This window comes from Falco rusticolus, chromosome Z, assembly GCF_015220075.1.
Source record: "Falco rusticolus isolate bFalRus1 chromosome Z, bFalRus1.pri, whole genome shotgun sequence".
NCBI classification, from domain to species: Eukaryota; Metazoa; Chordata; class Aves; order Falconiformes; family Falconidae; genus Falco; species Falco rusticolus.
In genome coordinates, this window is record NC_051210.1 from 53,919,398 (window position 1) to 53,933,546 (window position 14,149).

General features: G+C 36.6%; 1 protein-coding gene across 4 annotated transcripts in view; it reads right to left on the reverse strand.

Moving 5' to 3' along the window:
* The window catches only part of UHRF2 (ubiquitin like with PHD and ring finger domains 2), a 97,518-nt gene that overhangs the window by 10,080 nt on the left and 73,289 nt on the right, over window positions 1-14,149 (reverse strand). For all 4 annotated transcript variants that reach the window (XM_037373081.1, XM_037373080.1, XM_037373083.1 and 1 more), the window contains 3 exons: window positions 12,921-13,044; window positions 12,426-12,533; window positions 8,414-8,518 (listed from right to left, as the gene is read on the reverse strand). In XM_037373081.1, coding sequence (XP_037228978.1) covers window positions 8,414-8,518; window positions 12,426-12,533; window positions 12,921-13,044 — 337 coding nt within the window. The remainder of the gene's footprint in view (window positions 1-8,413; window positions 8,519-12,425; window positions 12,534-12,920; window positions 13,045-14,149) is intronic.

Sequence of the window (14,149 nt, forward strand, 5' to 3'; positions counted from 1 at the left end):
TTTACTAAGAAAGGACATAAAATAAATTGTATAAAATAAGGTATCACAGAACTGAGGTATGTTTAATTTTTCAGTGATTGTCAAGGAAACAAAATGTGCAGATCACACAAAGATGATTGAGATAAAAATATGAATAGGGATGGATTTGCTTGATGAATCAGGCCCATTCAAACAAATTGCATTTCAACACTGGATAAGAAGCTTGTGCCAAGCTCAGAAAACCAGAAAGATGTATCTTGGAAAGTCAGAATCCAGAATGATTTGGGTTTCATAGCAAAGAAGAAACTGAACACGTGTTCATGGTGTGGCAGAGTGGGGAAACTGCTGCGGCAGTTTTTTGATGCACAAGCAGAAATAAACTGAAACTGGAAGGTGATTTTTTTCCTCTTTTTAGAACATAATGTTGAGACAAATACTGAAATAACATCTATGTAAGAACGTAAAAAAACAGAGGAAAGACAAATTCCACTATATATACATGAGGAAGATTGAGAAAATTATTTAAAACACAAGACTGTTTTGTTTATCACAACTAGGTAGAACAATCTTCATGAGAAGAAGGTACTGAATAGCCTTTTTTATCATAACAGATGAACATAAATCAAGGACAAACCGCTACAGACTTGAGCCAAAAAAACTCAAGCGAGAAGGCATAAATGCACCAGTATTCATCATTACCTGCTAGAACACACTTCTATAGAAAATGGGTTAAATGTAAAAGGTCTAAACCCACCAAACTTCCAATGTCTTCAGAGAAAGACTGAGTGGTTCTCTGGGTGGTACTCTAACCACAGGCAACCAGAAGGCTTTATGCTTGAAGAAAGAGTGTGGGTATAAGGCCTATGCATACATGCTCACCTCTTGAATGGATTCCACACTTTTGATAGTTTACATTTGCTTCTCTTTAATTATCCAAGTGTTCTATGCATAAACAGGCAAAACTGTATGGATTTGTGGGGAGCTGGAAATCCAGGGGAAGGAAAATGGAGGAGAAATCGAACAATTATGGAGCATAATTGTTACAGATCAAATAACAAGAAAACTGCATCTTTTAACACCCCCCAGTGTAAGGAAGGCTCATTTCTGCTTTACTTCCCAGAAGAGCTACACATACTTCTTCACATAAGATATAATAAAAAAAAAAATTAAAAAAAAAGGGATCACAAGGAACTAAGACACACAGTCCCTAAAACTGGAGGAAAACAACAGAGATCCTGCCATGCAGGGCACTCGCTGATCCGGACTGGATTAAAAGAAATGGGGAGGACATCTGAACCTCTGATACAAGAGCAACTCCTAAACAAGGAGAGAAAGAAAAATTCAGGAGAACGTAAGTGCTTGTAAAGAGATAAAATCTAGAATGGCAAAAGTGATGCACAGACACAGAGTCCTTGTCCATGTCCTCGTCCATGACAAGTAGAAGTGAAATGGGGATACTGGTAGTCCTAACGGGACTGGAGACCTAATGGAAGAGCTACAGAACCTACTTCCATCAGGGTTACAGTATTTCACTTTGGAAGTGGAGTATGCAAGGACTATTCACACAGCTTATCATTTGGGATCTTTTGATGAGTAGTGACTCATTATAGACAATGTGGGATCTTCCTATCACTCACAACAATGTTCAACTCATACCCTTTATGTGACCGATAAAGCAGAAAGATATTTTTTTCTCAAGAAGATCAGAAAGCAAAGCTTAAGATACTGATGCTGCTGTAAATTCTGCATGCAACAGTTAAAGGAAACATTTGGCAAAAGGAATTATTGATGTCTGCATATTCTTCTTTAAGAAACAAAGTAAAGCACTATTAAAACAGTCTCAGCTTTCCCCCTCTCTTTCTTCTTCCTACCTTTCCCCCATTTTCTTACCTCCAAATATGTAATTCTGCCATTTCTCTCCTCCTTTTCACAGCTTAGTTCAACTTCCTTGCACCAAAACATTCTTTCAACAGCTAGTAAGACCTTTGTTATTCTGTCTTCTCTTATTGCCTTCTGTATGTCTCTCTTTCTTATGTTGTCTCCATAAAGTTATTTCTTAACTGTCCTGTTTGTAAAGTTTCATTATGTTATAGAGCAAATGAATTTCAGCCACAGTAGCACTGACCCTGGTATCTCATACTGAGGCATGTGAGTGGAAGATGAGCCTGAAGGTCTAGAATTATAAGCCAGTCATCCTCAGACACACAGCACAAGCAGATTGTGAGTTGTATTAAATTGTACTCCACTATTCCAGTGCTGTCACATAACCAGCTGTAAGTCTAACAGAGATATAACGGAGAATGAAGAAAGCAAATCCCAGCTAAGCGTCTGACCTCATTATTGCTATGGGTTGCTCTTATGCAGCAGCTGACAGGGGCACTAACTTCATTAAGCTGCTGGAATATCAGCTACCTCAAGATAGCTCAAGTATTTTCTCCTTCCATTAACACCTCTGGTATCAGGCTTAGATTTCAAAGTTTGGTCCCAACATATACACAACAACTGTATTTATCTGTTAGTAAAATACACTATTCTTAATACAGATTTTCTAGATGAGCTTCAACCTTCAGTCTAAACAACAACAAAAATGTCTTACTGGCTTTCTTCATACAAGAAACCCCAAAATCTCATCAGTTCATCAACCCAGCAATTCATCAGTACACCTCACTAAAACGTGATGAATAAAGGCTAAGATTCTGATTAATATGACAAAGCAAAATAAAAAAGCACTAAGCCTTTTTAAATGAAGTTATTAAATCCAAGACAAATATTAACTATCAGACAATTACATTTGACAGGATTTTCTTTTCCTAATAGTAGAGACACCTGAAACTGAATCATGTCATCATTTATCTCCATTAAAATCTCACAAGTCTGTATGCACGTAAGTGCTGAGAGAATTGGTCTATCTGCCCAATTGTCTGATTTATTTTTGATAATTTCATGGTTTAGCACTGCAGTAAAAAGTGTCAATTAAAAAGGAAAGGCTAAATTACATATTTCATTTATAAATCAATAAAAACCCCCTTGCATTAAGCGCAGAGCTTGAATAGATCATAATTGGTGTTTCGGAGTCTTCCCCACAACCACCCTTGAAAGCAAGAACCTGACAGTAGTGCGGCACATTCCACCACGATGAAAACACTGAACCACTCCAGCGTTACCCAGTCTGGACCTCGGAACAGTAAGACAGCTTCAAGGCAGGAAGCGGCAGAAGGCGGCTAACGGGTGATGGAAGTAGGTCTACATTTTACAAAATAGTTCCCAAATGACAGTAATAGATAGCTACTGTATGTGCACCATTTGCTGAGATTTTTCTTATTCCTTTCCATGTTCAGTGACAAAACAGTGGATTACCAGACCTTTACACTAAACACTGGTATGTAAACAATTGAGGCTACCCAATCTGGATTCATCCTTCTGCTCCGTTCAAAATCAGTTCCAACCTCAAACCAGGTTCACCAAGGACAACACACAAAATGCCTTTTCAGGTCAAAGACACTTTTCTGTAGTGGGAGATTACTTAGAAGATGAAACAGGTTTTTGAGACAACATTTTAAAATTAAAATTATCTTTGACTATCTGTTGGAGATTGCTCATTGATTGTTCTACTGAGGGAAAAAAATCCTCCAATCTGTATGAGTAACTTCATTACCTTATTACAATCCTAGTTAAAGCAAGGCAAGGAAAATCTTGCCTGTCTAAAAGACATGCACTTACTATTTGACGTTCATTTATTTCTATACATACAATTAGATTTTGTTACTTTGATCCTTCTTTTATTTCCTGTATTTAAATAAATGCTTAGTATCATAAGAATTCATTTTTATAAGTGTTCAAGTGAAAAATCCACGAAGTGCAGCAAGAAAAGCATGGTTTAGACTCAGTTTAAAGCAGGTGAACCTGCCTTAGCAGGGTGTTGGACTAGACAACCTCCTGTGATTGTTTGACACAGCAAAGATTAGTAGAGTTATGCTGATCCTTCAGAATTTATGAAGGGAATAGATTAGCTATATTCCATATATTGCACTAATATGACTAATGCCTCTTGAAAATGCATGAATCTCAGAAAGTAAGTATTTCAGTATATTAGGCATTCACAAACAGAAACCAAGGCCTGCGTTCTTGACCTAAGGCACTATTCCAGGAAGAACATTTCTTGGAAAGCATGAAATATAAAAAAGAACTAAACAGTGCTTTGCTAAGCATTGGCAACATTAATTTCTACTTAATCTGCATTATCATTCTGTCAAATGGGTTCCTCAATGCTTTAGAAACAACCATATATGCAAAGTCCTGTAAATGAACTTTGGCAAAGCACAGATGGGAGCAGTACAGACACAGAATCCATAATGCATTATGAGAGAAGCTGACAAATAGGCAGATAAGACTACTCTGACAGATGTAGTACTAGCAGTACAAAATGTCAAAAAGCATCTGTGTAACAAAATAAGGATTCTCAGAATGGGAAAGTAATTCTGAATATAATGCAGGTACAGAGGAGACAATGAAATTCAGAAAATAATGCAAGAAAGGTATTTTTTATTATTAATTAGGATTTCATATGGACTGATAGCTACCAATATGCAATAAAAGAAAAGATGGAGAGGAGACTGCTGCAGAATAGGAGCTGTCCTATTACGTTAGTATGTCCATAGTATTGGAGGTAACGAGAGTGGACAAATAGCGTATCTGAGTGAAAAGGAAGGTATCTGGTAGCTGTCATATAGTGAGACAGTCAAATTTTTGCACATTACATTGGAGCTCCAAGCAGGTCCCAAACCAATAGGGTGCTTAGACCTTTGAAACCTGACAGCTTTTGAAAACAGCAAGTTTCACAGCATCAAGCATCAGGTTTTCAGCTACAAGCTCAATCCAGGTGACTCACAATAGAGTGACTCTCAGTGTCATGGCTGTAATTAACTTATATGCTGGATTCTCAGTACTATCAGAGATGGGAAAGTCAGAAAGGAGCTGTTCCCTTGGTAATATAGTCAGCATGGCATGATAATTCAGATAATTTATGTAGGATACTACATCTCTTCTGTACCAGGGCTCACACTGGATTCAGATGACCCAGGTAAACCCAGCAAACTGGTTAATACAGCAGCAGCTGGTCATAAACACACACCTCGGTAAAATGCTACTCACAGTGGTCTTTGGATATAAACCACTTTGACTCAGTCAGGAGGCTCCTATTGCCACTTGATTTGGATTTAAAGCTATTTAAGTATGCAATTCACTGCAGTTCTGGCACTGCACCTTTGGCACTGATGGAACTTAACAAGTGCTTTCACCATGCAATGCACAATAAGCAGAGGTTCTGAAATGTTATAACCTTATCACAGGGCTTGGGCAAATCTAGTGAGCTAAATAATTTTTAATTTCAATTGGACTATTTCAAACAAGTGGCATAATGATTACCCGTACACAAGATTAGTGCAAAGACACAGAACATTTAAAATGGACAGCTAGCCATTTCATGAAGTGGTTTGTAAATGCTAGGTTCCAGGCACTGAATGGGTTTGGTGTAAAATATCACCTAAGCAATGGGTATATTTGCTTGGGGTCCCTTTTGAGTCATTAGAGACGCTATTCTCTTTTATACTCTCAGGATCTTTCACAAGAGGATGTGAATGATCACAGCAGGTATTATTGACCAAGAGATTCAGAATCTTGGTTTAAAGAGATTTCCCATATGATCCTGTATGCAAAAGCACTTAAAGAAGAAACAATCTTTGTTCAGATTAAATTAGGCACACTGCACAATTACTTTATCATCTTTACAACACTACCACAAGCCAGAAGAAACATGGATCTTGACACTTTTGAAAACAAACAGCAGTTTTAACCCTGATACATAAAAACATTGATACCAAAACAGGAGGGCAATTTTTCAACACAAAAGTGAAATTTCTTCAGCTACTTGATTTGATGAACAGACAAGTCAAAATATTTGTATCCTGAACACTGTGATTGCACAATTACTGTTAATGACCAACATCTAACTTTTGAATGTTAGTCTATTCTGAAATAATTCTTAGACTTAAAATTCCTGAAAGACTTCCTAATTTCTTCAGCTAATGTTCCTGTTATGGCTACTATCAAGAACAAGACCAGACCCTAAAGCTAACTACTGTAGTACTGTATTTCAAATAGGTACCATGTACCTTGGTCACTAAAATTCAAGGTTAAACATTTACAAGAGATAGATGAATGTGCAAAAATTTTGTATGCATGTAATTCAGATTGAGGTTAAGCTTCAGGTGCAAAATAGTTTCACCCAATGCTCATTTTTTAAACTATGACTGTACCCCCTTCTAATCTTGAGAGAAGATCCTGTACTGACAGAACTCATCGTTAACTGTGTACTCCAGTATAGCCAGAACACCCCAACTTGAGCGAAGTTGTGGACAAGTCTGGGTCTGCAGGACACTAAGTTTCCAAAGGCAAGGCATAAAAATGGCATGATCTGAGAGCTAGACAGTGTATTCCATTTCCTGCAATATACTTTTGCAATTACTTTACCCCAACAGTAAACTGTTAATTTAAAGCCACATGAAGAGTATTAACTTAGCATGTCAGCAGTGTGCATAAATACTGCATGAAATTTATAAACATGCAGTAAAAGTCTTCTAAAATGTATTTATTTCTCAATTTTGTAAAAACTTGTACACAAGTACCTATATCATACTACTGAAATTCAAGCAGAAGTCACCTCTCTCTTCTTGCTCTCATACAACAGAGTGACTAAATGTGACCAGAGGATTTTATCTGAATTTTTATTTAAGTTTCATTTGTTGAATGATATACTGTACTTAGGATACTTTTAAGTACAGAATTTGATTTTGCTGTGGATACTCTTACAGAAGTTTAATTTCAACTTCTTCCAAAAAGTGGGGAAAATGGAAGCAAATTTGGAAATAAAATCTGGTATCTGAAAAAAGAATCGAAGAAAAACTAATTCCAAAAATGTACGTGGGAAAAAAAAACCAACTCTTGCATTCTTAGTTTAGAGAACTACAAAAAAAGCTGGTGTTCTCCAATCTTTCTCCCCAGCTATGCCTCTTCAAAAGTATATATGCCATCTAGACTACAATACTTAGGTGTCCACAAAAACACATGTTCACAACATCACTTAGGTGAACTGGAAAAAACATGCAAAGGATCCCACTAAGTTTATTAAATCATTTGAATAATTACAGCAGCAGAAATAAGGGGACCTCAGTATCACCACTAGAAAGAAAAAAAAGAAAAAGGAGTCTGCAGCATTCTAGCATAGCAGGTATAGCTCCTGAGCAACAGTATTCTTATGACCCACTGGCTAAAGGTCCTGGAGACTGAGTTGGGTTTCACTCTAAGGATGTAGTAGTAATGTATCACAACACCAAATACCTCCTCACTTGTTCAAAAACAGACACAAACTCCTTCAGAGGCAATCCCCTGCAGAAGCAGTAGCTGGTAGGTGCTGTTGGCAAAGAGTAAGTCACATTCGGATGCTATTTCAGATGCTTGTTTCTTTTTCCAGTGCCTTTTTCCTTGTGATTAACAGATATGCGTGTTTTAAAAAAACAGATTGCTTACTGCTTTATCCTTCACCTGATGCATGACTCAAAATTCCACCTGATGGAGCAGAAAGGCAGGAAGGGATGTACCCTGTGTAAACATTATTTAATTGCAGAAAACAGTAATCTATTCATAAATGTTGGTCAACATAATGAGATGAAAGTAGGATGCAGTTACTGACTTGTTTAGCAGCGTAATTGCTTTCATTGTTCTGCTTAAACGCTAACATCAAAATACTTTTTTTTCCCAGCACCTTTGGAGATCATAATACAAGATTTTGAGACTTGGAGACTTGAACTGCAGAGTTCTGAAAGTGCTCATCAGTAGGATTCAAGAACCTTCAGAACTTCATGGAATGAAGTAACATGTACCTTTTGTTCTTGATTCATTAAAATAAAGGTATCACATATTTAGAAACACAACAAACCCAAAGGAAGAGGCATTTATCTGTCTTGAAAGTAATAAAAACCATGACAAAGCAGAACATAAAACATACTATTTGCATGTAATTACACAATCAAATTTTAAATAATACCAAATTCAGACTCTGAAAGTATACTGAAATTTAACTACCCTAAACAATGTGAAGTCCAGCTGTAATTGACTTATTTTGCTTGAGTATAAGTAAAAGCATAAGCATTCTTCAAGAAAGATTTGCTTACATAATTCTCCCCAGAATTCTAAAAAGATATTGTTTGCTATCAGTAGCAGTTATTTTTTTCATGGTCGTATTTGCAACGGTTGGACTCAATGATCTTAAAGGTCTTTTCCAACCTAAAAAATTTTATGTTCTGTGATTCTACAGCTCTATCTTCACAAACACTGATGCATTAGAACAGCAAACCCATTGCTTGCATAGATGACATACCACTTCATCTTCAAATCCTCCAGCTAATACAAGTGAATAAGCTCCATCATTACTGCGTCCATGGATTCCACCCACATGTGGTCTGTGAACACCTGCTTCGCTCACCTGGCAACAGAAAAAAGCCAGTTTCTAGCATTTTTTTCAAACAACCAGCTATTTACAATCACTTTTACTTTCTGCTTAAAAAATTGTACAGAGGTGGTGTCTGTAAATAGTTAATGTAAGGCTGCCAGTAAAAGTGAGAAATCCACTTGTCTTTAAGGAAGAAAACCCAAAAGTAAGGACACTAAATAAATGGAAGGACAATGTAGGATTGTGGTGACACAGGAAGATGTAAAGGTACACTTTCTTCTTTGGGAAAAACCTCCATGATTCTTTCCATAAGCAGTATTTAAGACTGTACTCACTGCCATACTCCACTTGCACAGTCATTCAGAACAAGCCAAAGTAGACGGTATTTGCCAGTTTGGTAATATTTCACAATTTTTAACTAAGATTACACTGACCTGTGTAAAGATCGTCATGTCAGGTATTATTAAGCTACTGCACTGTAAATGTGACCAGCACAGAGGAGTATTACCACTCTGCCTACGGAAACAGAAGAAGCCATTGCAACAACATATGGATCATATGCTAGTTCCCCAACCAGGACAACTCTCCGTAATGAATGAGCAACTACGCTGCGACCAGACCGCTTGGGAGCTGCAGCAGTACCATAAACCAGCAACAACATTGAAGTCTACTGAAACGTCTCTCCCACAAAGATTTATTTAATGTCTTTCAAACTACCAAAGCATATTAAAAAAATACCTTTATGAATAAAAAAAAGGCGACATATTAATTACGTATTTTCTCAGTACGCAAAGCCAAAAATACTATTGACAGAATGAAGGTTCCCAGCAGAAAACCCATTATGATCCTTCTTCCTACCTTCCTATCTTCCTTCAGACCTTGACTTTTCCTGTTTTTCTCATTCTGCCTCTCCCACTCCTGAACTCCTTTTCCCAGCCTACACTTCTAAGCAACTTCCATGAAAGTTTAACATTTTTCTGCTATAGTCTTGCAATTTCATAATACAATAAATCAGATCAAAGGTCCAGCTGGCCAAAAATGCTGTCTCTAATAACAGACAACAGCTGTGAACAGTATGAAAACTATGCAAGAACACAATGATACTTATTGCACAACTTCTCAGAATCCAGCTGTCTGTGGCTCAGACTTCCTGAACTACTTTAAACTTTTGGATTCATAGTAACCCAGAGAAAAACCCATGTACAGTAGTATGGCTTGTCATATGAACTAGTACTACTTTTGTTCATTTTGAAGGGGGTAGCTGCCCTTTTTTTTGATGATCCCTTTTTGCATTACAACAGTACATGTATATTGGTCCCTAATTACATTTTTCATACTGTACCTCCTTTCATAGTCCTCTACACTACACCAGGTTTCAACATTCTTTCATAAAGTCTTTCCAGTTGAATGAAAACCATTCCACTCCTTTAATTATCCTGACTGTTGTTCATAATAACGTTTTATTTTCCTGACCCCTTCCTTTCACAATAATCTAATGCTTGATTTTTTTTTATCACTATTGGGTGTTAAGAAGACATATTTTCAAAATTAGCTATTAGAAGAACTCTTTGCTAAATAACAAGAATAAGTAACTGAAAGCCCATTACAAATTATGTAGTTAGAACTGTTCCCCACCCCACATTTACTATCCACAATGACTTAGCACTCTCACTTAACTTTATCAGCTATTTGCCAATTTTTCCAGACCATTTATGAGTATGCTGAATAAAAAGGCCCCACTATTGAGCTCCTCTTTCCTGCTGTATCATACATCCTTTCATTCATTCCTCCCTCCCTTCTTTCTTTTCCAGGTTTTATCAATTAAATTTAGGTTTCTGGTAGTGATTCACCCCAAAGATGAACTCTGATAAGTAATTCATGTCAAAGATGCTCTTCAGATGCCCTCTTCAGAAGCAATACTTAAGTCAATTTCCTTCTAGGGAAAAGAGAGTTTGTGTCATAAAAAACTATGCAAATCAGAAATAAAGAAACTACAGTCTCTAAATTCTTACAGATTTGCTGGGCAAACTCGTTTCTCATACAATAGACTAGTCATATGAGAAACAACAGTGTAATTTAACTTCCTATGTAGAAAACATTCCAATCTTCAGGGAAAAAAAAAAGGACAAACTCTTTAATTTGTACCCTAAATTAAATAATTATGTCAAAAGGGTAATTGTCTTTTGAAGTCTAGTCCACAGATACATATATATAAGTAGCATTCTCTGCTTAATCTTCTGAAAAAAGCAGCGCTCTAATTCTGTTCCCTTTTCCTACCAGCACTAGTTCTATTTGAAAACTATTACCTTTTGTGTCACCAATGGAATCCCTAACAAAAAGATAAACTAAAAATTTTAATTATTGTTGAAGCAGTGAAAATAGTTTTGAGATTTTGAGTCTGCATAAGTGATTTTAGAAACTTCTTACTTATGAGACTTTAATTAGCAATCTGGAAGCCAACAAAAGGTAACTATTTATTTCAATTCCTTTCACAAAAAAGCTCTTCAAACCATGAAATATCCCAAAGAATCAAAACTGAATATTCCTCTTCAGCAACTTATTCTGTGTAATATCCCTGGTATGATGAACACTATAATTTTAAATCACAAATCTAATTTGCTTCATCTAAGGCTTGTATCGATGGTAGAGCTAACAATGGACATCAAGGTGAGAAAGGATCAAAACAACGCGTTTAGGTTACAACTGCTTCACTGTGCTTTCTACCAAGGAGAGAAACCAAAAACTGTTGCTAAAGGGAAAATGTCTGCTGCTAATCGTATCAGCCTTAAAACTTGCATGGCTTTCCAAATCCAGAATTCTTCACACAGGACTGGAAGACATCACCATCAGAAGAAAATTGCCCGCTAAGTGCTATCTTCTACCAACTGAATAATAAAACATCTGTTTTCTTCTCATGAGAAGGCAGGTGATGAAAAGTTCAGAAAACAAATCTGAAGTGGGTTTTGATTCTTCACTTGCCCCTCCCTCTTCAAGCACTTCAAAAAACCTGATCCTGTTCTTCCAAATATGATGAAAAACACTCAATTACAATCCTTTACACATGCAAGAGACAAATAAATAATTTATTTTGAAAATAAATAAGTATGTATCTCCTCGACTGAAAACAACAACAAAAAATCCAAAGATAAACCAAAAATCAGTGCTATCAGATAAGGCTGGGGCAAAAGGATGTACATTTGTAGTTTGTGCAACACTTTGAGACCACAAAAATCAGTACTGGCACAAAATTAAGCTGTCCTATCCACCCTGCTTTGTTTTTTCCTGTCCCTCTGAGTATTGGCAGTGTGCTTGTATAACCAAAATGTAAAACTGACTGGGAAAATTAGCTCCACTCCTACACCAGGTGGGATTATTTTTCTGCCAGTTTTTTTAACAGCCCAGTTTACAATAGTCTATGAAATACCTGCATCAGAAAATAAGACAGTGCAAGAAACAGAAAAGGCTGAATGGACAGCTAGCAGTACAGGCTTACACTGGTTTAAGCTGTTCATCAGCCTAATAGAAGATATGGACATATATTATGTACGACCAAAAAACCCAAGAGGGATTCAATTTACAGTTATATTACCTAACATCTTCAAAATCTACAGTCTACATCTCCTAAGTGGGATAATCAGTTCATGTGAAGTATACTTCCAAAAATACTTGACTCTATTGACTAAAGTATCCCACTTAGAATTTTAACATGTGAAATTTGTTTATCCTAATGACCACATGCTTCTTATTAAATTCTAGTGTAAATCAGTATACTTCAGCCTTCACTGCTATTGTCAGCCATTCCAATATTAGAATCATAATGTATTTGCTTTATTTAGTTCTGGTGAAAATGACAATTGTCAATCTAAATTTATTTTACTGCCCAACCCATTTATTATTATTTCTACTTACTTCAAATACAGCTAATACTAAAACAACACACCTGAACTCGGAATTTCCAGGTTGTCCCAACAGGAACGCCAGGTATAGGTCCATAATGATTTGAAGGAACAATAGTGCATTCCTTAGTGCGACCAACACAGGCCATGCCCTAAAAATACATCAGACAAAAAAAATTAGTATTATACTATGGAAGACTATTTGCACATTCAATGCAGATATCAAGAAATCTGATCATTATAACAAACACATACTTTAAAATACATTAACAGTTGTTAAAAGGAATGTTAAGTAAATAATACGTGTTTATGGGTTTGCGGGAGAGATTAGGGGTTGGTTGTGGTTTTTTTTACCTCTAGTCACCTTAATAATTCTTCCACTGCTTTAATTGCCAGTAGATAGTGGGCAGGATTAAACATTGTCTTATTGTCTGTGCAACCCAGTACTGAATTTTGTGTAGTGCATATATAAGTAGAATTATAGATGTAGCACATACATGAACAATCAGAGTAACGGCTATTTCTAAAATACACTCTACCTTGCCCCAGTCTCTCTGGCTTTCAGTACTGGCAGATGGCATCTTTGCTTTCTTTTTACTCTGTTTGAGCTTTTCTCCAGCCTTTACAACTTCATTAGAATCATTTTTGCAGGAAGGACAATACCTAAAAAAAGGTTTTAGTAAATTCTCAATTACTTCATAATAATGGCAACACATTTCTTGTAGCCAAAATAGTGTCAATTTGTTTATCTTGACTGAGTATTTCAAGCTAGCAAACATATACCAGTCTTAAGCAGCTGAAGCCTATGGCTTAAAAAATAAACCCAACATGAACAAATACTGTCAACTTCAAAAAAGGGCATTTCAATATCTTTGAAGGTAGAGTGCTAGAGGCAAAACATTTAACTATTCTTCCTCACATGATCTGTGAGAGGTCCCCATATCTCCTGTATGCTCTCTTCATTCTGTCCTCTTTCATTTAGATCACATAAAGAAGACAGCCAAGATCAGTGTATGCTGCTAACAAGTACTCATGGTCTGCTTCTATGTCCTGCCCACTCTACCCTTGTTTTTTGTGGCTAGTGCAACATATTTCACTGCAGACAGCTGAAGGTCAAACAGAGCCAAGATTATCATGTTAAGGTGTGTATATGCACACACACACACGCAGGCACACACTCATTCATTCACTCGACAACACTGAAGCCACCTGAAATACTGAGCTGAGACTCACTCCAGGTAGCACAGGCACCCTGGTGAGAAAGCAGGAGACAGCAGTATGCAGTGACTACAAGTAGAGAGAGAAAGGAAGTACACTGGTCCTTTTGCTGCTTCTAATCACACTTTTATTCCACTCCAGGAATGCCAATGCAAAGGCAATTGCCCGTGTTTCTGGCTCCCATGGGCTGGGTTTGGCCCATATGCCACTAGTAGAGGAAGCCTGAACTACATTAACTTTGATCACCTAGTTTGGATAATTACCACTAGTAGTAGTACTACTACTACTACGACGACTGTTTTGGAAATAATAATTCACTCTTGTACATGAATAGAACAATTAATGATTAATGTCCACAGGGACAGACATCACTATGACAACAAAGGTGTTGAACCATCAAGACAATGAAGCTCTGTAGATAAAGAGAAAATAAAAATAATACAAGATGCTGTAACTGCCTAACACTAAGAATTTGAATGATATCACAGTTGTTTTGTTTTGTTTTTTTTTTTAAAAAAGAGTACCCAATAACCAATTAAGAAAAGGAACA